The sequence below is a fragment of the Neodiprion lecontei genome, chromosome 6 (assembly GCF_021901455.1).
Source record: "Neodiprion lecontei isolate iyNeoLeco1 chromosome 6, iyNeoLeco1.1, whole genome shotgun sequence".
Taxonomy (NCBI): Eukaryota; Metazoa; Arthropoda; class Insecta; order Hymenoptera; family Diprionidae; genus Neodiprion; species Neodiprion lecontei.
This window is the reverse complement of record NC_060265.1, coordinates 1,380,394-1,404,588: the sequence shown is the minus strand read 5'-3', so window position 1 is coordinate 1,404,588 and position 24,195 is coordinate 1,380,394. Positions and strand designations below refer to the sequence as shown.

Here is a 24,195-nt window from a genome sequence, read left to right as displayed (position 1 = left end):
TGTTACACTTATCGAAAGTAGGATATATCTCTATAAATTATTATTTAACGTTTTCAGCCCTCTGCTGTCAACTAATTCACACCCTAAGCGCCATCGGTCATTCAAAGACCTGTTTCCTCCTCAGAAGAGTGTTTATGTCGATCTGTCCAATGTCCACCGCCAGATGATACACTCTCAAGACCAGTTCGTCAAGTCTCACCTCAGAGGTATCAGCTTGAACCCACAGCGCCGATACAAAGCTGTCTTGCAAATCAAGGGCTGGTGTGTCAACCTATTATTCAAAATGGAAAAACGCCAGTGGCATGCCACTGCCCGTATGCGTACAAAACGTGAGGACTTCTCTGATGCATAACTCATGGAATAATGATTTTACATTGAAACTACATTGAAAGTAGGAAGGCGGTAAATTTTCTAGGTGATACTGTTAACGATTTCTCGAAATTACGCTTGCCCAACAGGAGTATTTCTAATATACCGAAACGTGATCAAGGTGAGAATCTTGATTAAAACCCTGCGCGATTGATTGCAAAGGAAAAGAGAAAGAAAGAAAAGATACAAGGAAGATGTATTTTAGGCTCTTTGAAAGCAGTCCGACCCATCCGTGAGAAATGGAACTTTAAATGGCCCAGAAGGCAATCTCCAAAGATGTCAGATAAGACGTATCAAGTAAAAGTTAAGAAGGACCTTTATCAGAATTATCCAAAGGTACAGATTCAATGTTCAATCATTAATCACTGTTTTATAGTAAGTGAGTTTAATTTAGAGCTACGTATGCTGTGAACTATCAGAAGGCATTCCCAAAAAGAAGAAACGGGATTTTGAAAAACCAAGAACTCCGGGAAACGGCATTGATGACACGTCGGAGAAGATAGACATCTACTACTTTGATCACGGCAATTCGGCGTACGTTTTCCTAAAATTTCTCAACATTTTTTTAATAATAGACAGACAAAAGTAACTGTAACGGTTAAGTAAAACGATCGACACTGTGCATCGACAGGTACTATCGAACAACTGATGCTCCGCCGATACTGGCTACAGAGAAATGCGCGGAACGAACGGATTACATCGCGACCCGTTTCTGGGCGGAAATATTCGGTACAATTCACATAGGAATAGCCTTTGTCACAGCCTTTATACTGCAGCTGATAAGATTTTTGCTCTTCAGCATAGTAAGGCCACTTACAGTGGGAGTCGTACAATTGATTGCGGATTACTTTCTGAAGCCATCATTGTCAATGTTATTCAATGCGACGATACAACCGGTACTCATACTGTTGTACAATATAGCTACATCTTTTCGAGACCTCTGTGAACCAATAGCAGAGGGACTTGGTTTCTTTCTAAGAGAGATAGCTCAGGTATTCAGGGCGTTTAGGATTGTCGAAGTGAACAATTGCACCAACAACAGTTGTACGTGACTAGAGGCTACTCATTAAGTCATATAACTAGTAATAACTGGTAGAATTATTATAATTAATTATGCATGCCGCTTGTAACTAGTATAAAAATATAGGTAACGTCATTATTCCATGAGTCCAAAGGTCGATTGTATCACAATAAGGAAATGAATAATGTATCAATGAACGGAAGAGAAGTCACTGTAGAACATTTTGTTACATTATTCTCAAGTATTGATAGTACGACTGTGAATGTTGGATACTTCTTTGTGTGCGATTGTTTCAGCTAGTAGAAATCCAGTTGCGGGAGTACACGTATTTTGCAAAGGGGTAGTTTATTCGTTTCGTCTAATCTGGATCCCATGTAGCTAAAACGGAACAAGATTTATTACAACAGATGCAGGCAAATTCATGCGATGCAACATTTTTTAATATTCAGAATTACTTGAAGTTTAATTATATATAAACCCATAAGGGCACCGGGCATTAACTGTATACTCATCGTGTATTATAGATGGATGTGAAACGTGATTGACTCATTTGTGTGATAATTGATAAAACAAAATATACAGATATACGTATTATAAATAGATATCTCGACACAAATATTTCAACACCAGGTATATATTTGGTTTTATTTTAACTTTACAATATTGTTTTATTTATTTTTTTTTATACAGAACAAATTATTTCTTACAGCAACTATAGCTTTGTCAATAATATTCAATAATCTTTGTTGTTTTTTGTCGGTTTCGTTTTGTTTGTTTTTCATTTTCCTTCAATACATCTTACCATTTAATAAATTATGTACAATACTCACAAACAACAAACAGAGGAACCCTAATTACATCTTGTAGTTGTTTTCCACACTCCTCTATGTACAGGTACTACTGGTTTTTACAGAACTGCGCTTTTCATCGACTTGCCTATATTCTGTATGGAAACTCCAAAACTCTCATAACTCTATAGTCAACAGTTAACGTCTAGCGTTATCTGATCTCAGGAACTGCAACCTCTAGCTTCATTTAACAGGATCTACCTAGGTAGTTGTGGTTGGAGTTTCCTGGATGGCTGGGGGTTGTGAAGAAGCAGGCGTAGAATCACCTGAAATGAAAAATATCTTTGCTATCGATCCGATACCTCAACACAGTTACGCGTGTAATTCAATTATGTCGAATTCACCTCACAAATCACAAAGCTTGATACATGATATGTTCTCTACTATAGAGTATTCTTACCTAAAAGAGCAGCTTCTAAGTCCCCAAGGATCTCAGTCTCCTTTGGGTCGATAAGGTTGAAGCGTTGATTAAGAAGTGTAAGATGGGCGAATACACAATTGAGATGCGCATGCAATCCCAATAGTGCAACTTCCCTAAAGTGACAGTGATATATGTGCGCAACAACATGGTACAGCAATCGCAGGATCTTACGCACTATCGATTCAAACGAGCTTGGAAACTCGTTGGCTAAAAACAGGCACAAAAATAAATATCAAGTGACGTAGAACAGGAATGTTCGAGGAAAGTGATCAACTTTTTGCAATCACTGGTTCGCGAAAAGTTGCTGGTAATATTGTTTTTTTTATCGATAGCTGATAATGACCAGACATATTCCTCCGAGAGACGGAAGTTTCTATTTATATTTTACTTGGAAATAAACGATACTGAATAAAACTAGAAAGGAAAGATTTTTTCCCACTACTCACCATATTTAGTAGGGAATATTGTTTCATCACTAACAGTACGCTGTGTAAATGTCATGACGTAGTCTATGTATTGTGGAGCAGCCACTCTAGTCTTTTTTCCTTTTTCGTCAAACCATAAATACGTCCTGAAAGTGAAAGAGAGAAATATTTCAAAAATTGAATGCACATCTATCACACGATAAATAGCAATGGTGTATTGATTATGCAACGTGTATTCCAATAGACATTAGATTGTTAATTAATTCACTAGAATTAAATGAATGACTTCCTGCGATAAGCGTACATTTCATACGAAAGAAACAATACGGGTGTGTAATTCGATGCGATTTCTTTATTTTTTTATTTTCACCGCAGCGTTCGTGCTGTCGTTGTGATTATTTGAGCGACCAAGTACGGTCAAGAGTATGCTGGCATATATTGATAGTTTTTATCGAGAAATATAGTACGGGTGCGCGTATCTTTTTACGCTTCTGTAAATATAAACCGGTCATAAAATTCGTCGAATCTAAACAGTTTACTGGACGGCGAGGGGCTCGGTTAGAGATATGTTATATTTACGTCGGTATTTATTTACACAGGCACCGTTGATAACTAGATATCCTTACGAAAGGCAGTGGAGTTCTTCAGCCAGTCCTCGGATCGGAAATTGAAAGAGCCAACGATCTCCATAATTTTCGCTACGACCAGGCGGCACAATGTTAGTGAATTTTGACGAGGTCTCAAGAATCTACATCGTTCGTCTTCGCGTCCATGTAATTGATAATTTTTGTCGCAAATACCTCAAACCAGGACCCGTCATGTCGGGGCATCCCGTCATCGTACAAAACTCGGATATCGTTCCGTAGAAGAGATTGATGTGGTCAAAAAGTGCGAGAGTGTGGGAGGCTAGCCATTCGTTGTAATCGAGACCAGCCGGTAGGTCGACAAGCATCCTCAGGTCAAGTTCCGGAAGCTGTCGTTCCAAAGCGGCTTCCTCCAGGTACAATTTGGGATCTTCCGTGGCTCCGGCATCTTTCTCCTTCCGTCGGGCTTTTCTGTAAATAATTATAAAAATAGCAGTCAACAATTTGTAATAATCACGATCCGCACGGTGTAATATATTATAATTTAACACACAAATACTGCTTCAGGGGGCAACGATGCAACCGACGAGAACTGGTACGAGCCATAATTCTGGCCACTTGAACCCCGCTGCACACAGTGTAATAATATAAGCATGTACCGTGTGCTTTAAGTTACGAGCAAACATAAATTAGTTATAATTGTATCGTAAAAAAGCGTGACTTTCTTAACCGCGAGAAGACACTACAGCGATTGTACCTATAACCACCACCTTAACAACGGCGAATAAATAATATCATTCGATATTGTTACATACGTTTCCGTTGCCGCTCTGTTTCAATCACGTGAAATTATTTATCAATCGCCTGATCGCCGTCAGAATCGTAGACGCAGCTCGTTCGCATTTAAGACAAGTAAATCATCGCTGGCACTTCTATTATACATATAAAGTAAATCATCATCCATACAGATATAAGAGAATTGTTTCCCTGAACACAATTATATTTTGAGAAGACTTTAATGATGGTTTAAACGTGACAGGTGAAAAATCGGGACAAGGGCCGCGCTGCGGTAAAAACATCCTCTAAACTTGGTCAAGACTGTTCACTTCGTGTGTCATCTCTGGTTATATAAAGCTGATTCACGTCTCGGTGTCAACTATTTTAAACTGTAACCCTGCGGCAACATCGTCGTTGTTGCTTCGCTCCTTTGCGTGTTACGTACGACGATTTGATAATAGCAGTTTTTTCACTCAAAATCTGGAGATGCTGTTTGGTCCTCGACGAGGAGTGTTCGGTGAGGGTGAAAAGAGAAAGAAAAAAAAGCTCGAGTTTGCCGTACATAATCTGGCCTGCGTAAGTGACGGGGTATCCGGACGAGCAAGGGTCGAACTCAATAACCTATCGACGATAGGGTAAAACCTTATAGGTGTTTGGGACGAGAGGGAGTCGTGATCCTCGAGTGTATTCGCGATTTAAAACGAAACCCAGCCTATCCTTGGAGAAGTAAAAAATTGATTTATGATACCCCTTTGAAGTCTGATAAGGCGTAAATGGATATGTATATATAAAAGGTAAAAGGAAGAAGAAAATTTCACGATAAAGCCGGCGTCGAGCAGGTTCGAGGAGAGGTCTTCTTGGGTTAGGTACCCACTTCTGGAAATTCCCATTTTTATACATTGCTTTATCAACGGCGCTAAACCATTCCGCAAAATTTTCTTATCCTGACGCTAAGGATATAATTTGAGAAGTGATGTCAATAATATGTGAAAATGAGCATTGTTGTAATAAAAATTTCATTGACTCCACGGAGTTACATGGATGGGAGAGATTCCGGTTCGAGATCGGAGGCGGACGATCCGTGAGTCATCGTGCAGCCGGTGTTCTTAGTTTCTTATTGCAATCGCTGACCTCCGTTGTGATCGCGTCGTGCCATGACTCGGGTCGGCGACACCTCAAGTCCGGTAACCCTGATTTAGCCGCAAAAGCGAATCGAGGACAAGAGTTTTGGTCCAGAGAGCAGCCGCAAACTTGTATACGTTACACGCAAACTCATACCTAAGTACAGTAACGACAAGATCAGGGTTGATCCTGATTTTCGCGAGTACCGCGATTCAAGCACAAGGTACCGAACATCGTTTCTGAATATAAACAGCGGTTGGCCGAGCGTTACCGAGTTAATTTTAATGAAGTGGAATTTCGAAATCCAGCCATTGCTACCTTTTCTACGACTGTCGAGACGAAATTTGCTTTATTTATTTTTATTTATTTAAACTCTCCGCTGAAACGTACAAACAGAACTAAAACTCGAGCGTGACACAGTGCCGGGTGAATATACCGCAGTAGTTACACTTTGAGTCAGCAGGCAGCCTCAAAATTGAAGATCTTTCCTCGTCCAAACTTTACTCAAGTCAAGCCGCCGCGCAATCTCCGAGTCGAGACGTTCGGGATTCTTGAGTAACTACCGCGGGTGTACAATCTCAAGTTTCAAAGTCATCTCTGGCTCTTCTTGCATCGAGCTCCAAAACCTAATTACGAATTGTTACGTTTCTCTTACCTGTACCCGTTCCAAGTTAATACCTTAAATTCAAATCGGCAAACACACGGTTGTTTCTTCCATCATTTATAACTAAATGGTGGTAAATAAAACTCGACGCGTTTGCGAGGGTAAGCAGATTTTTTTCACCCACCACACATTTTCAATATTCGTCGCGATGGGTTTGATAAAGCGATTCTCCAAGCAATGCCCGGTAAATTGGCCTCGCGGCCTATTATACCTACCTACGACCACTGTTTAGCCCGCGTTCCGAATAACTTTGCATTATCGACCAGGAATAGAAAGGTTTCCCTACCGTCTAGAAACGAAAAGGCACGTTCGTTCGTCCTTTCGTACCGCCCTGCGCGACCTACATACACACCCGTCTAATCGTCATCCCGTAAGCATACGTACGATACATGTTGCGTGAGTGTGTGTGTGTGTGTGTGTGTATAAAATACATCGAGATTCGTGGTACATCGATGCACGTCACACACTCTCCGCACACACCCATACGCCCAGATATATTACACGTTTATGGATACATCTTCCTTCCTGCAGCGTGACGCATGCACAAAGAGAGATTCGCCGCCGCATCACTGGCTGGTTGTACACGTGTGTATAACTGTTTGAATTCGATGAATAACTGATCCGGCAAAATATTTATAAATATAAGAATATCCGTAACATATATATTTATATACATAGGTATAATGTATGCGTTAGGTATTGCAACTAGGAAAAACAAGCTAAAACCGATCGAATCCAATAATAACCCTTATACACGCATAAGAATGGAAAACAAGCAAAAACGATCTCCGAAATAGGTTAATTAGATTTTTGCATTGGACGATGAGATGCACGTATAAACGTGCTACAATTTTTTTTCTTCTTTTTCACAACACAAAAAAAGAAGAAAAAAAAAATCGTCACTCTCTTATATTCGTAAGTCGATAAAATTTTGACCTTCGTATACATCAGGTTCAACATTTTGAACTTTCTCAATATCGCGGAACTAAATACGTGATCGGCCAAAATCCATCCCTGGATTGAAACGCATACACGATGAAAGATCGTATCGATCATTTTCACCGTTTGTTTGATAAGGGAAAAAAATCCCGAGCGTGAATTACAGTTTCCACTCGTCCGCGTTGTCATTCGTAGATAAGATTTCCACCATGAATCTGGTAATTCGACTTTCGTTTAATATTCCCGTTTCGCTTTGTTTTTCCAAGTGCTGCAGGGGGTGGGGGACTCACGCGACTAATTCACCGAAGAGTCGTATCTTCCTGTGGCAGGTGTCAAATAGGGAGAGCCGCGAGGAGACGTTTGTTCCTCCGGTTGCCGAGGACGAGGACGAGGAGGAGTTGTGCACGGGGGTGGCGGGCGCCGAGGCCGAGGACGTCGTCGTCTCCGTAAGGGCGACAGCCCCCCGTGCCGGCGACCGCATCATTATCGGCGTATGTGTTCCCGATGCTGATACCGACGACGACGACGATGACTCCAAGTGATTATCGCTGATTCCGCTAAATTTCTCTCGCGTACTACATGCACACAAAATTCAATTTGTTTTACATTTCTTTCTTCGTTCTCTCTTTTTTCTTTTCTACTTTCATCTTGACTTTTTATTTCTTCCATTTATCTATGACTGCTGCGCCGAACCTTTCGGCTTCAATAACATTACGTGATCGTATTTGATGATAAATTCACATCTGTGAATTTCATTGTTATTCTCGGTATTCTGGTATTTTTTTTTTTTTTTTTTTAATTCGCTTTCTTTTTCACATATCTGCGAATTGTTTGTCTCGTGACGTCACATCCGCTTGCCACTTGGGGTTTTTCCTACACGTACGTACTATAATCTCATCGTTTTCTTTCTTGGCTCGTGATATTATTACGGTATAACATACAATAAATCTGGATTCTCTTCGCTTGGAATAACAAATCGGGCGTCCCGGTTTCAAAGAATTCCAATTTCAATAAACAAAAATAAAAATCGTTATTCGAACAACGAGTAATTTCATCACATACATAATTTGTCGCTTTCTAACTTTCCTGCCCGTGTGAAATCATTAATCGATCATGCTGCTATCGATAAGCTGAAATACCGAATCGTACCGATCCCTCCAACCTTTGTTTCATTATATACTTGTACTGTTACACGTACACACATACGTCGTGCAACACGACTGCATGCATATTAACGATATCGCGGTCAATGACGCACCACCGCACATGCATGCACCGCGTTGTCATGTGTTTTAGCAGCCACGGTCGAATCTGATTGTGCGCCTTCTAAATGTGTTCGACTAACAAATGTGTCTCACTCGTTGTCTCGAAGTCGGAAATTAAAGCACTATATGTACATCTATCTATACATATTCGAAATTTTTCAAACTAGCAGAGACAAATAGCCGAAAATCGTAGCAGGTCGCTTTACCGCGTATACCTGTAAAATACGTTTATATTATATACGTTTCAAAGTTTGATTAAGTTTTCCTATCACTTTTGCATATTACTATGAGATTTATATGTTTCATCGTAAGGGATATTTTTTTTTATAGTCACATCCGGTCTGCCTTGACGCGTTAATCTCGAACTGCGGTCACTAGTTCGTTAAAATAAATCCGAGCGGATATATAATTATAATTAGTAACATACGATAACGGCGAAGTTTGTGCGTACACAAAACATTGTAAGAAATTATTCAATAAATAATGTAAGACTTTACTTCTCGTTCGGTTATTCGCAAAATATAGTTGATGTTACAATATGTGGAAAAAAAAAAAATTAAATTAGTATCAAATGCAAGGTTTTGACGCCCTGTACATTCGTCAAGTGGCAAGCGTTTGCGGCGATGCGGTGCAATATTAATTAATATACATATTTAGAAAGAGAATGTAATATCAGTGAAATACATACACACATACAGGTTATATACTGTATCATTATACGTACATATATTTGAATATGTACATCTGCAGGCAATAGGAGAAGAAAATCCCGCGAATTCTCGTGTATGCAACTTCATATATAAAAGGTATGCGGTTATTTACATATATACCTACGGATTTTCTTATCTTATAAGAAAAAAAAAAAAAACGCCGCAGAGAGAAGGAGCGCAATAATAAACTGTAGCTCAGATTGATTGTACAAAACTTGAAGACTTGAGAAAAAAAAAAAAAACAAAAACAAACCAACAAACAATTCAAATAATGAAAAATAACCGATATTTCCGAAAACTGAAAATTGAAATCAAGTTATAATTGTCCAACTTTTCCTTTTCCGGTGATTGATTGACGGGTTGATTGATCGACTCCTTTCTACGTTATGACAAAGGAGACTGCTCGGTAAACGACACGCATATTCTTGCGGTATAGGAATGCAAAAACGACGCACAGACACCTCGGAGTATATGTTTAAGTGAAACAAAAAGAAGTAAAGAAAAAAACCCGGAAACGAAGATGAAATAACCGAGTAAAATCGATCTTTCTCTCGGATTGTGTTACCGCTCTGGTTAAATTCACGTGGATTATTATTATTAATATTCTTTGTTTTCGTCTTCTCCTCCTCTTCTTCTTCTTATTCTTCTTATTCCTCTTGTACGTACAATACACCAAGTACGACAAACACTGTTGAAACTTGACGCGTTTCCCGCACTTGCATATAATTTATTACATCACAGCGTACAAAAATGGATAGTTTATCGTTTAAACGAACGATCGAGGTCCTATCTTCGTTCCGCAACGATACTCGGCGAAGCGTGCGTGCGTGTGCGTGTTTGTATTTTTTTAACGTCGCGAACTCGCATAATCGTGCATCAGGGGTTGGGCGTCGCGGCGGCAATGCGGCGTCAGTTGCGTCGCGATGCTCTCGCCACGGCGCGGGACGCCGGATCAGCTGTTGGCGTCGGAGCCACGAGTCAGCTGACTGGGTCACTCCAGTTTCTCCCCCCAAAGCTCCTCCCACGCCCCCCTTCCCTGCCCCTAACCGACCCCTTCTTATCCTCCTTCTCCTCCATCTCCGCTCCTCTGCGACAATCGATATCACCCGCCACTGTATAGGTATACGTATACACGTATATACGTGCATGCCATACATCGTACATACATGACGGAGCAGCCCCACTGACACACCTACGCATGTTTTACGCGTATCGGGCGATGCTTGCAATTGGGGACTTTTTTTTAATTCTGCAAGGGGTGGTGGGTCGCTGTAATACACCGATTCCCGATGTACGCCACGCAACGTGTTAATTGACATTCAACGCGAGAAGGTGAATTCCACTGAAATTTCAAATTTTCAGTATATCATCGTTGCCGTTTGTGTTGTTGCAAAATTTGAAGAAAGAAAATCAACGAGTTATTGTCATTATCAGAACAATAATATACCGACGAAGATAATATCGTGAGAAATAATGCAGGAATTTTCGCTTTGTCCGATACTCGTGGAATTCGATAAATAGTATTGCAGCACTACGAACGTTGTTACAGTTTATAATATATATATCTATACACCCTGTACAGTGCGAAATTAAATGATTCGTAACGCACGTTGCACACGGATCGACGCGTGAAAGGCTTGTGTAATATTCATGATAGGCAATTATTCACACGGACAACGACGCGTAAATATACGAATTAAAGGTATATCGAACCCTCGACGAGCCGAGGCGATACGTGATACTTCCGATTTACCGCTATATAACGAAAAACGGCGTTTAGCGAGTAACGAAGAGTCCATTTAAAAACAATTAACGATACACGTACGGGTATAGAATAATTCTTTGTTCTTAGTTCAGAAACGGTATCAGCTTTTATACGGCTCGCTCATTGTCGTATGCAAAATCTGTCGCGAATTCTGCAGTACCTTAGAAAATAAATTAAGCTTTCTGTGAATAGGCTACGCCTCGAGTCTCTCCTCGTTACAATATTATGATTGCATAATTATACAACCGACTAGACTGTCCGTCGACGTTATAAAAACGCAACATCGTGAAGACGATTCTACGCTAAGAGATCGTTAAAGATAAAATTGCATCCTCGAAGTGCATCTGCACTCATTGTATCCGTATTCTTGTGCAGTTTATTCTGCATATTAATATTTATTATATATATATATATATATATATATATATATATATATATATCATTGTAGCGGGAAAGACGGTTTCGCGCATCTGTTCTTCGATCTCTGACACACGCGCAATGATCCTTGCATTACGTAATCGCAACTGCATGAGAAACGAGCGTATCATACAATTTTCAATTACATAATATCAGCGGATCGATTTTCGTAAGAGAAAAAAACATTTGTGAAATATTTTAGAGCTAAGAGAGATACCGAATTTTATAGAAAATCAAACTGATTAGTTCACGTACAACTATTTTATCATCGTCATTTCAGATAGCAATATTATCAACAGTTTTCGACAAACTAAAAATTGGCGCAGAGCAGCCGCAGGGATATGCGGCATTCATTTACCACCTGAAATATTATTAACGCTAATTTTTTTTTTTTTTTACCTTAAAATTAAAATAAAAAAATGTACGCCAACGTATAATTATGCGTCTTGCTTGCAGTCCACGCAGCGTGATTTCCGCTAACCACATCGCGACTAAAATTAATCGCTCAACAACTACAACCTTAACCATCGTACGATACAATCGCAAATGCGATAAGAAATGCCGCTGGAACGATCTCGTTTCACGGACTGAAGATTAATCGCTCCAATTGTATATTTGCAAAATTATGAATATAATATACCTTCGAAGACTCTCGTAACCTTTTCCGTTCGAAAAAGATATTGAAAAAAAAAAAAACATACGTTACACAGCAGCTATGATAATACGGGACGAAAACAAAGAGAAGGACTAGACAAATTAGGTTGGCGTGTGCGTCGTGGTCTTGTGGTGGGGATGTTTCGACTAAAGATCGTCGTAGCTGGAGAGAAAGAGAAAAAAGATAGCGAGAGGGGCAGAGAAAACACGGTAAAGGGGTGGTGGAGAAAGTGAAGAGCGAGAGAGAGGGAGAGAGAGGGGAAAGGAAAGGAAAGCCACGCGTATAACAAGGCAGAGGAGAATGGAAGTCGAGAAGAGAGTGGAAGGAAGGCTGCTGGCGCCGGTTCGTTTCGCTGCAGAGGATTGCCGAGGGTTTGCGATCGATGGACCGGCGGCGCCTAGGCGACGCGACTCCTAGGTGGACCGACGAGACTGGAGCAGCACCCCCGGCGCGTTGTTTGCGTTTGTTTACACCGGGCGAGGATCGTCATCCCCTGCAGCATCCCGGTCCGGTCGACGAGACGAGACGAGACGCGACGCGACGCGACGCCGCGACGATCGCGAGGGGCAGTAATTCGACGCCCTATCGCCGCCCCCTTCGGCATTTTATAAACACCTCTTCGCTCCGATTCCCCGCATCCCATCGGCACGCGGTGCAACACGCTGCGGGAATTTCCTCGATCCCCGTAGCGTACTAATTTGACACTTGTACGAAACTCGGATACATACCGAACGAAAACGAATTCGCGGTTTATTGTCGTGGAAATGCGGAGCTGTGGAAGCATACTTTATACCAGTTAAGCATACATTTTTCCTTGCAGTCGAGGGTTCTCCAAGTTGCTGATTCGCAAAATTTACAATCGGGAATTCGATACGAGCGGATAGAATTAATTTTTATACTCTTAGTCCGCCATCTTGGATCCACTGTTTTCAAGTATGAAATTTTGACGTCGGATTCGTTCTCAGCGACCCTAAAAATCCAAGATTATCTATTTCCATTTTTCTAGTCTCCGTAACCTTTCCATAGTTACATTTGTACGTACGATCTTTATTATCGACATGCCTACACACCTATCGAGAATACATCCGAAGCTGAGGTTGACGGCTAAGGACACGTCTTTATACTTTCACGTCTATAATTAATGAGACGTCTCGACAAGTATTTTCGTATTCAAACGACTAATTGTAGAATCTTTAATCGTAGGAGGTCTTTTTTTTCAATGACGATGATGATAATAACAATTATATCGCGGTCTCGAGTGAACGGTAATTAAGAAAAATGATATAACCCTTACGAACGTGTTCGCAGCGCATTGACAGGGTTTATATTTGGAGTTGGCACTTTAATAAAGTGGGAGTAAAAATAGACGGACGTTATATACGCGTTACACGTATACCGTATATCATCATACACCGAGTCGTCTGTCCGCCGAGCTTGTTTATCCATCCATCAATCCGTCCGTCCTAATATTCTTTAAGGAACGATGATGATCATTCCTTGTTATAAGACGATCCACTCGAATTATCGATGAATCATACTCCCAGCTCCCGGCCAATCTACGAGCGACCTTCGCATCATTTTTATACTCATCCGAGAATGAGGAAGACTCGTTTCGATACTCCACCATATATACACGGAAACGTTCTACCTATGTACCGTACCTCGGATCCGATAGCTATCGTCGCCTAGCTTTGCCTCGTCAATTGCTCAAATTGCTCGAGAGAGAAGGTTCGTATACATCCCAGGATATACTCTGTATCGATCAGCCAATTAATCACGATCAAAGATTAACTATTCTGACGTAGATGGGTTGCAGGTAGACGCACACCTGTACGCATAGCTTTATGTACAACCCGTTACCTCTACACGATTACCAGCAAAGTTTTTTATACCAAGAGGGTAACATTGAAGCAACGAGAAAATACACAACGGAACGTAACGTACGCACAGGAAGATCGTTGTTGTTGTTGTTGTTATTATTATTATTATTATTCAACGTGTACGTAATGCAGTATGTGCCAGTATAACTTGTGTGTGTGTGTGTGTATACCTGCAGAATGTTCATTTTGCGTATCTGGCCAATTTTCTGCACTCTCTCTCTCTCTCTCTCTCCCTCTCACATATAATGTATAGCGATGTAAAGAATCGAATCAATACTCTTTGACGTCACGCGGGTTAGCCGCTTGAATTGGATACGTATACGTATACAACGCTTGATGACGTGTCTGTTTTTTACACGTACAAGAGAAGCACGCTCCGACGTATGATCATGAATGATACTCGCAAGAGTATTAATTGCACGATATCAAATGAATAGATATAATTACACAAACTAAAGCATATATTTTGAATAAAAACTTTTCCGTACCATACAACAGCTGCTACATATAATACGTATGTATGTATACACACACACATGTATATATAAATATCAAGTAATAGTTTCAGAATTGCGACGATACATCTATATACATAATAATATGGCAAACAGCTGCTGGGGCGTGTAAAAAAGTGTTCAAATTAAATTTTTCACGCTTGTATTTTTGCTTTTCGTTAGCGCGATGAAAAATGTGAAAAAATGAAAAATTAATCCAAATTCGAACGCGTGTACATGTGTACAGTCGGGCAAAAATTTTATACATCGTTATTGTACCGAAATTGGTGAAAATTAATCATATCGACGATTCTGCGTAGTTAGAGATTGACGCGTCTTGCACGAAAACAAAGAGAGAGAAAAAAAAATTGAATCATTTTTACCAACGAACGAAAATCTCGATCGTAAACCGTTCGTCACTTGTTTATAATATCAATTGCAGATACGTCTAAATATTCGAACGTGAACGTATACACGCGTCCATCTTTTGTACACACAATTACAGTACCGTCTTTGATGTTCACGGTTCGTGATTACTGAACCAAGTCCAATTCAACGGCTGAATCGAAACCACCTTTCAACGAAAGATATACGATACCTTGTACAGAGCTATCCTGAGGTATTTACGTAGCAATCGGCAAGCAAACTCTCCTCCAATTTCTCATTGTACTTACTGCAAGTCTGTAGGTGAATCGCGTGAACGCGAAATAGATTCACACACGTAATTTCTGCGCCTAGTTGTTCTCATAGATTGGTATCCTTCGTTAATTAACTCTATCGACGTGTATACAATGTAAGAATGTAAAATTGTTGACCTTTTATTTTTAATTTTCTCCATCATCAGCGTTGAAAAATGCGCGACGACTGACAACGATACGAGTGCGTGTCTCGACACCATATTTAAAATTGTCCGAATCAGTCAGTCACTCGACAGACAAACAGATAGATGGAACGTAGATAAGGAGGATCCCCTGGGGACGGTGAAAGTCTGTTGCAGGTGTCGAAATCTTTCTTCCATCGGGCAGACAAGCTTCACCATGGCACTGCACGTGTATTATAACGAATATAAGTTCATACGACGAACCTGTTCTTTACACGCGAGTGTAAAGAAACGACGTTTTTTTTTTTTTCTTTTTGTATTCGTCTTGTAATCTCGGTTAATTTCGATAATTGCCGGCACTATATCTGGTACGCACAACGTTTATAAATACAGGTTTGCAGTGATTCGTACGTACAAAGGAGGCGACACGGACCGCGTGATAATCCCATTATAGTTGGTAAAACTTTCTACTCGATCTCGGTTGTTTGCTTACAATAACGTCATACATCCGTGTATACGTATGCAGCAACGTACGCATATGCACATGTAAGTTTATAAAGTGAGAGCTGACGTCACGAGTCGAGCATCCCGTTTAGCACTGTACATGCAAACTTAGTAAAATTCGTTCTACCTGCTCTTCGGTTTTTCACATTCGCAACTTCACGTACCTACGTTGCACAGAGAATATACGATACATGTACATGCACACGCGTAAAGGTCGTAATTCGAAAGAGAGAAAGAGAGAGAGAGAGAGAGAGAGAGATTTTCGCGGTTTCAGCCACTGTGTAGCACTGCAAGTTTCAAATTATACGCATCGGTGTAAAAGGCGAGGATTATAGGTGGTAGAAGATCGTCTCGTAACTCGACGATGAAACTAACCTGCAGAAGCAAGTGACGGTGTCCTCGACGTCCAGTGCTAAGGAAGTGTCAATGGCGGAATATTTCAACACTTTTCTGCTCCCGATACCAAACATAGCGAGCCAGCTGTATATCGTGTATACCGATTGAAAAACGAGACGAAGAATAAAGAAAACGATGCCGGACCCCGGACTGTAACGTCACAACGCAGACGAGTCGGTATAATTGAGTTTCTCTCGTTCCCGGCCGGTGCAGGCTCGCATAATACGACTCGATCGACGATAATAAGATAATTTATCGCAAGGATGTACGAACGAGGGAGAACCGCTGCTGCTGGAGTAGAATTTTGTAGGTTATACGGTCGGCTGGGACCGACGCTGGCAGGTTGTAACTTGGGACTTAGGACCCGCTACGGATACTGTGGGTCGTGGGACCACCGCCTCGTCTATCCAGCGTTCAACTCACTCGCCATACTCGCACTTACTCGCTCTCTCTTCGCCGATGCGGCACGAGTAAAACCGAGAGCTAGGGGCTTCTTATTCAACCGACGAGGAGATGTAACAAGCTGGCAAACTTGCATTGTCACATGCCTGTGTGTGTATACGCAAACGGACAGATTATACGCGCCTGGCGTACATACGTGTATCACCAAATGCAATTATACGTCGGGAAACGTGAGAGGAAAGGGACGGACAAAAATTAAAATAAAGACGAAATAACACTGCGCACATGCGCGACGAAGAAGCCGAACAAGTCTCTCCTCGACGTTATTACGTGTACGTCGTACCCGTATCTGTGTGTATATATATATATATATATATATATATTTATATTTATATATATAGATAACCAATAGTTACGTGGAAGTGTGCCTAATTTATACACCGACACACGTAACTTGTTGTCAAAGTGTGCCTGTATTACAGGCAGACGGATACTTGCTGTTTTCGTTGTCCCCTCATTTTCTGTACACAATATTGTATTAATGCCCTCATCTCACAATTCTCCCTTTTGTCTTAACATTTACACTTTTGTGAGACGACGAAACATATACCTGCAATATAATAGGTATATACCCGTCGTACATATGCGGGTGCTTGCATGGATATTATTTGCTTCGGTAATACGCGGGGGGAATTAGCCAACGTCACAGGTGTGTAACAGCCTGCAGCGGTCGACGTGAAGGACTTTGAAAAATTTCGTCAAATTAATTCGACTTAGTCGCGGTCGCGTTGTTTAAAAAGAGTGGGTATGTGAGGTGGAGTTGCGCACAAAGTGCTATCCAATCGGAAAAAGGAAGGAGGGAAGGAAGGAAGGATAGAAAAGAATGTAACATATATACGAGTGTTCTTAAAGATTCACGTGTGGATAAAGTGTAAGAGGGAGAATGGCGAAACTCGACTAGACGGTAGAAATTTCGGTTTAGGTACATATGTGCGATATAAATCCCGAAGGGTGTTGCAGGATTCTGTGTGTGTGTGTATGTATAATAAATCGAGAAATCTCAGAGGGAAAACGTATACCATAAGGAAGAAAGATAAGAAAGCGGTAGTGTACAGACGTCTAATACACGTACACGCGGGAATAAAGACGTCTGTATGCGTAAAAGAAAACTAGACTGTAATACATATATACACACACACTGTACACGTCACGAGGTATCTCTGTGTACCTGAGATGATATAAAAATAAAATGGGGGAAGGGGTGGCGAAGTATAGGAGAAATAGCCTAAAGGACTTTATGCCCAGGCACCCTTAACTTCTTCATTCGCTCTCCTCCGTTTCCGCCCCCATGGCTGAAAGTTTAGTTTCTTGGAAACAATGTAATCGACGAGGATGCCCCGCACACCGCCGTGTAGCGGCAGTTGTATTTTATTCTTCTTCCAAGGAGTAGAGGGTAGAATAAGATACCCATCCAGGTCCCCGTAATCTTACACCAGCACCGCGAGGAGGAGTCTATTCTTACAAGGCTTTCGATAAAACTTCAAAACTGGGTAGGCAGGCAGGTACATACGCATAATATACACATCGCATTTGCGGGAACCTTCGGTATACGTATATAATGTCATCGTCGAGAAAAATGAACGCCTCTGTTACATATATACACGTATATAGCCGTGATATTTGCACGAAAAAAAGAGTACATGTATATATAAACAGGCCAAATGTTCCCGGTTTAAATAGTATATATACGACATATAATATGCATGCGTATACATATATTAACAAGACGCCGGACGTGACATTACGCGAAAATAAAAATGACGAGGCCACCTGAACGAACGACTGTGAATGCCATTACGCATATATAATAGGATGAACACGCATAGGCCGAGCACGTTATTCGCACGGATTCACGATCAAAGCGTCTCCGCCTCGCCACGTACGTCACTTGAATGACATCGTAGCGTGTAACGTTGTATCATTATTCCGCATTAAGGTCGTGCAGTACACCTACCCTTGCCGACCGAGCAAACTCACCATTTTTCTTCCAATGTTAAATAAACAAACGAACGGAAAGGGTTCAAATTTTAACGCTCGGCATGACCTTACATGACCTTAGTACACACTTGTTCGTAATTCGGATTTATTTTTTGTTCGATTCTATTGCAGAGCGGTGATGGGTATCTACCTAATGACGAATCTAACGACACCGCAAGACTAGCGGATAGTTTGTCAGGATTGCCTTCAAAATCCGGAGGGGATTGCGTGAAATTCGCAAAATTTCGTTTCAACCATACCGCCCGCACAAAAGAAGTCGGATATTGCGTAATTTGTTGGTGTAGCAATGGCCGTTGTCAGTGATAATATCGCGGAATTATTAACGATGGAAAACAACAACTTGTCATTATACGTAATTATAGCATGTATACAGTGCGGGAGTGGGCGAACGAGTTTGTTTACAGCTCGTATTTTTTATCGTTGACAAGTTCTTCTAAGAATTGTTTTTCAAAGAAAGTACCCGGGTATAAGTGTATCGGTGAGCTCGGCGGAAAAAAAATCTCGTATCTACGTGGGAGGCATAATTTCAATGTATAATTGCAAAGTACGTAACTTTTGAGAGCGAATTTTTTTTTTTTTTTTTCTTTATCTCGTTCCGGCCGTAAACAACTTTATGACATGCGTCAGATATACGATCTTATGTAGCATCTTCGCAGATTCTTCAAGTTGGATAATTATAGAAACCTACACGCAACACAGAGTCACGTCTAATTGCGCGCCGCAGCTGATCTCTCTCTCTCTCTCTCTCTCACTCTTCCTTCTCTCTCATTCTATCCATCTTTATCTGCAGTGCGTGAGTCACATTGACCAATTTGTAGATCTCTCGCATATCTATAAGTGTAAAACAAGACTTGATATCTCGCGCTAGGCTCTTACACACCTGCATCCACGTCACCTGATTTATTTTTATTCCTTTGCCACATATATCGATTTTTACGGTTTACCTTTACTCGCGTTTAATTTATTTTCAACTTTAGATACAACAATTCGTGCATCTTTGTTCTATCTCGCCGATTTCATTTTTGTTTGACAAGGTAAATACGGAGCGAAAAACGAAATCAGAATCGGACACTGTAGTGGAAAAAATTCACAAGCTCACTCGGAACGCAAAACCAGGCAAGAGGCTTGTAAAATGTTGGTGGTATAAAAGCTACGTGATATCTTTCCTTCTCTTCACCTTTGGTCTTTGAGTACGGAAGGAGAGACGCTCGGATTTTTGTTTCTCTCTTTATTTTCTTCTTCTCCGGTGCGAGTAGACGATAAGACTCGAGATACGTACATACCTGCCTACTATTTGTGTTTGTTTGCTTGTTTGTTTCTTGTATAAACAAGAAATCTCATCGAGAGATTCTCTCGAAAAGATATGAACGAGAAGATACGATTTTGTGAAAAATTTAGGGAACCCGCAATATTTATCTCGAGTGAAATCTTAATAATAAAACGAGGAAAAGGGAGGGCGAGATATTTTTTTTTCTCTATTTTATCCTTCATTTCTTTCGAGAGAGTAAACTTGGAGTCTTGCTTTCATTTTGCTTATGCTTTTCATACGTTTTAACTGAAATTCGCGATGAAGAGATTGTATAACTCAAACTCTACAATCTTGACTGTATGTAACATAATAGCAAGAACGCGATCGTTCGCCTGAGTAAAAAATTCGCACTCTAGATAATTTTTATTCAACGTTTTCTTCTGTATTGTAACTTGGCAGAAAACCAGCGGAGCGAAGCATCTCCGTGAATAAAAAGCTAAAGCATGAAAATCGTGTTACGGAAAATTTTACGGCAATGAAATCGAAAATAAAATAGAAATTAATTTATGCAAATATTATCCAAAATGATAATATTTTCATCACTTTATGCATCGAGTATAATTATACATCATATACTCGAGCATGGTCATAGCAAGAACTGATCAGATTGCAGAGAGAAAGAAAAGCCGCCGCATGTAAATACACACACACACACACATATATATATAATAACAGCCTAGAGCGAGAGAAAAATACGAACTCCTATCCGCAAATCCTTTCATCCCCCTCATCGCGTCTCGATAAAGATTTTCCTTCCTTCCAGTCGACCCTGTAACACCACGACGAAGAACCTCTCTACAGCTATAACGTTCGCGTTAAAAATAACCGGGTGAAAACAAACATCTCACACCTTATATGCCGTATACCATGTAGGGTAGGCGTAATCGTGTGCAAAGCTGCGTCTAAAAGTAGAGATACGTTAATACGAGTTGAAAACATGAGGCGATTAAAAGATTCCCAAAAATTTGTTCTACAATTTGATAACCCGGGTGGCATTTTGCGTAAAATAACAATGTCCCTCGAAAACGAGTTTCAACCGTCCAACCGGATTTAGTTCACTTCTCTCGTCTGAGCTTGTAATAAGTAAAAAGATTTGCCAACGTTGGCGCGGCGCGAAAAATCGCTGACTGATTTTATCCCCGTCGAATAAAATTTCCTGATCTCGTTTCCGCCGTTTTCTCCCTTTCTTCAGGCCCCTTTTTTATAGATCGCCACGTGCTCCGGCGATTCTTAGCTCCTATACACGTATACGCGCAATGGTCGAACCGAATCCGCCCACAACGCGGCCAAGATGTTCCTCCTCTTAATAAATAATAACGGGGTCTGAAGAAGACGATTTACCGTTTTATCACGATTTACGAAGCGAGGCATTGCGCCATCGTTCCGTAACAACACTGGTGTTAACATCGTTCTTATTGCAGGTTAAAACCGCTTACCATACTCGCGTAATCCAGATTTTTCTAGGCAGCGTCCGTCGTCGTCGCGTGAGTTTATATAATGGGTATATAAATTATAGACACGGATTTTCGTACGTGTTGCGACCAAATCACGCCACGTGATATTTACATAGCAGCGGGCTACGTAACGCGTAACGTCGCGCGTATACGCACAGCGGATAAAAAAAATTAAAAATAAAAACAAAAAAACATAAACTATCATCAATAGCGAGCAAATAAACGCAAGAATGAATATACGTGCTATTTCTTGACTGGCAAATTTTTTATCTTGGTTAAAAAAAAAAAAAAAAAAAAAACGCAAGAATATCTCCGAAATTTTTCTTCGATATCTGTACAACGCGTATACATACTTCGATGTTGCGTGGCGGTTAGGCGTGATTCACAACGGCGAGCGTGGCAATGCTTACCCATAGTTCCAGTCGTTTTGTTACATGCATACGCACGCATACCTAAGGCATATACCGCTTTGCTCTACCACGAGGTGAGTCACGCTTCTCGTTTTTCCGTGTGAAAAGAATAGCGCGTAATTTATCGCGTTTGTGATATTGTTGTTTTTTTCATGTTAATATCGCAATTCTCCATCCGCACCTTGCGTTATGGTAGAAAATTTTTGAAAAATTCTCCAAGAATGATTAATCAAAGAAAGGCTGCATTGATGCGGTAAAAGCAGCTCTTTATTACACGCGAGCATGCAAATATTTACTCTCGGTCTGCAGGCTTGTTCCTTTATCGTCTAAAAGGTAAGCAACCCGCCTTGTTATACCTTTTTACACTGTATTCCGATAACGAGAGTATAAGAGAGGATCTGTGTTGAAGATAATTATCGCCGCGGAGATAAGAAGAGAGGGATAAGCCCTGCACGGCGATGGAGGGGGAGGGGTTTTCATATTTTACCCTAATCGGCTGAAATGACAGAGGAAACTTGACTGGTGATGCTGAAAACAGGCGGCTAATAATTTAGGAAAACAATAATAAGATTCAGGTGTAGCGGGGTAAAGGGAGTGGTAAATTTAACGAGCAATTTGCGTACACCCCGCGAGTATTATAACGTTATATTTCTTCCGTTCTGTTTAGCCTTCCGTAAATTTTCATCATCGTTATCATCACCATCGCCGTCGTCGTGATAGTGTTAAATTACGTACGTATATTACAGATATTACATTTCAATTTATGGAGTGATACAGTATTCACGAACTAGCGGGGTTACAGATATTTACTATTTATACGCATGATGTATTACCGTATAAACTAGCGAGGTGTGACCAAAGAAAAAATATACATCTATATGCATGTTTGATAGAAGTAGGCGGGTATGGATATAGCAAAGAGACGCCGGTGCGCAGGGTAAATCGTTTTTCTTCATCCATCGGTAGGTATAATGTACTTTATTTATATAACACGATCCGAAGGCTGAGCATAAACGATTATAGATCGGCGTAGTCGTGTGACACAACCAACACATCGTCGAGTGGGACGTGTGTGTATATTACGTATTTTTGCGCAGAATTTACGGCACGTGTAAAAACACAGTGGTTATAAGGAAAAATAAAAGAAGAAAGAGCGAAATAAACTCGGCAAGTTGGGTACAAGGCTCGGCGTGTAACTGAATAAACACAAAGGTTTTTTCGATCGTTGTTCGAAATTGTTCAGGCCGGCGAAGCACCCTCTGGGTTTTCGCTGAAAATTAGCTAAACAAGCGTTTGGAATTAGAGCACAAAGCGGCTCTCATTATACTCTCTCACTTCGCCGCGCCGCCGCAGCTTAGGTATCATTTTCATTAATTACGTATGTTAACGATCTGCGGGATAATATTCGCACACACGTCTGTACGTGAGAGGCGTTTCGATACGGTTCAAGATACCTGTGCGGAGATCGTGATAAACAACAACGACAGCCTCAGGGCCTGTTAATCAACGCGCACGCTGTAAACAGGCGTAATATTAAATAAATAACCATCGACCCTATCCCGATTACTAAAATTACCTCGTCAAATGGACGGACCCGTGTAGTTCGAGTCGCTGACCAAAGTTTAAACGTGAACCGTTTGTACGGTACGGTCTATGCAGCATAGAATGGTAAATAATACACAACTTACCGCAACGAGTAAGCGAATTAATCGTGAGTCAGTTTACGGAGGAATTGACCCTAATTAGAGAATTGGTAATTATCATACTGCGAAACAACGTCATCGGTGATGACCGGGGGATGAGAGAGATTTCAAATAATATGCATCGGTGATAACGCATTTTTCTACCGATTCGTTCTCGGCTGTTGATACGCGATATTCACGTCGGATCAAGGACGCGGTTAAAACGATGCGTTTTCACGGTGATTCGGGTGAATCAGCGGGTTCGAATTGACAGATACATCGGTGAAAAAGCAGGAACGTGAGGGGGAGCAGAGAGCGGTGGTAGGTAACCTCTACCACCGGAGGACCGCGATCCTAATTGGAGGGATGAAATGTAAGGTTTTGAAAACTCACCCCATAAACCAGTCCACGGTATCGCGGAGATATTCGGGTAACCTATCCAGCTTGGATGATTATTGGTTAGATCACCGGCGTGGAAGTCAGTAAAACCGAAATATCCTTCGACTAGCACTTGCAGCACAATCTCATGAAATCTAACATGGCGAAGGTCTATTGTCACCTGTTCCCGTCATGCCCCACTTGACGTCAAAATATAGGTGTTTCGCGAACTGGGAGTCGATTTAATATCACCCAGTTCAGTTCGGCGCTCGTTCGGCGAACTAGCTGTTCCGTATTAGCTTTAATAACTTACTATTACCCGAGCCTAAACTCGAATAAACCACCTGACGCAACAAATGCAACCTCATAACACAGCTGATCCAACGTTTCTCTCGCTTCGCCTTCAGAGTTTTCGTTTATCTGTTC

At 41.0% G+C, this 24,195-nt stretch overlaps 2 protein-coding genes across 5 annotated transcripts; one reads left to right on the top strand and one right to left on the bottom strand.

The window, feature by feature from the left end:
• The first annotated feature begins 645 nt into the window (after window positions 1-645).
• LOC107228222 lies at window positions 646-1,421 on the top strand. Its single transcript, XM_046743100.1, has 3 exons — window positions 646-705; window positions 764-903; window positions 1,001-1,421. Exons 1-3 carry the CDS (start codon window positions 646-648, stop codon window positions 1,419-1,421), a joined length of 621 nt encoding a protein of 206 aa, XP_046599056.1.
• LOC107228223 (MOB kinase activator-like 2) lies at window positions 1,218-24,142 on the bottom strand. 4 transcript variants are annotated; one of them, XR_006905085.1, is made up of 7 exons: window positions 16,056-16,504; window positions 7,461-7,745; window positions 3,885-4,139; window positions 3,106-3,230; window positions 2,639-2,866; window positions 2,221-2,504; window positions 1,218-1,768 (listed from the first exon to the last, which is right to left on the bottom strand). XR_006905085.1 is itself a non-coding variant. In XM_015669606.2 (6 exons), the coding sequence occupies exons 1-6, from the start codon at window positions 23,787-23,789 to the stop codon at window positions 2,440-2,442; spliced, it is 963 nt and encodes a 320-aa protein (XP_015525092.1). In that variant the 5' UTR covers window positions 23,790-24,142; the 3' UTR covers window positions 2,005-2,439. The 4 variants fall into 4 exon arrangements, 3 of the variants coding, with proteins under 3 accessions (XP_015525092.1, XP_015525090.1, XP_015525091.1); XM_015669606.2 differs by lacking the exons at window positions 1,218-1,768; window positions 16,056-16,504 and adding an exon at window positions 23,785-24,142 and having other exon boundaries at window positions 2,005-2,504; XM_015669604.2 differs by lacking the exon at window positions 1,218-1,768 and having other exon boundaries at window positions 2,005-2,504.
• Between the last annotated feature and the right edge of the window lie 53 nt (window positions 24,143-24,195).

Bases quoted from the DNA above. Each gene is read 5' to 3' on its own strand.
- LOC107228222 (XM_046743100.1), top strand. From the start codon at position 646: ATGTCAGATAAGACGTATCAAGTAAAAGTTAAGAAGGACCTTTATCAG. The intron at 706-763 runs GTACAGATTCAA...AGTTTAATTTAG, and splicing joins TTTATCAGAATTATCCAAAG to AGCTACGTATGCTGTGAACT. The intron at 904-1,000 runs GTACGTTTTCCT...GTGCATCGACAG, and splicing joins TTTGATCACGGCAATTCGGC to GTACTATCGAACAACTGATG.
- LOC107228223 (XM_015669604.2), bottom strand. From the start codon at position 16,150: ATGTTTGGTATCGGGAGCAGAAAAGTGTTGAAATATTCCGCCATTGAC. The intron at 7,746-16,055 runs GTTAGTTTCATC...GTGTGCATGTAG, and splicing joins ACCGTCACTTGCTTCTGCAG to TACGCGAGAGAAATTTAGCG. The intron at 3,231-3,884 runs GTATTTGCGACA...TTTCACTTTCAG, and splicing joins ATGACGGGTCCTGGTTTGAG to GACGTATTTATGGTTTGACG.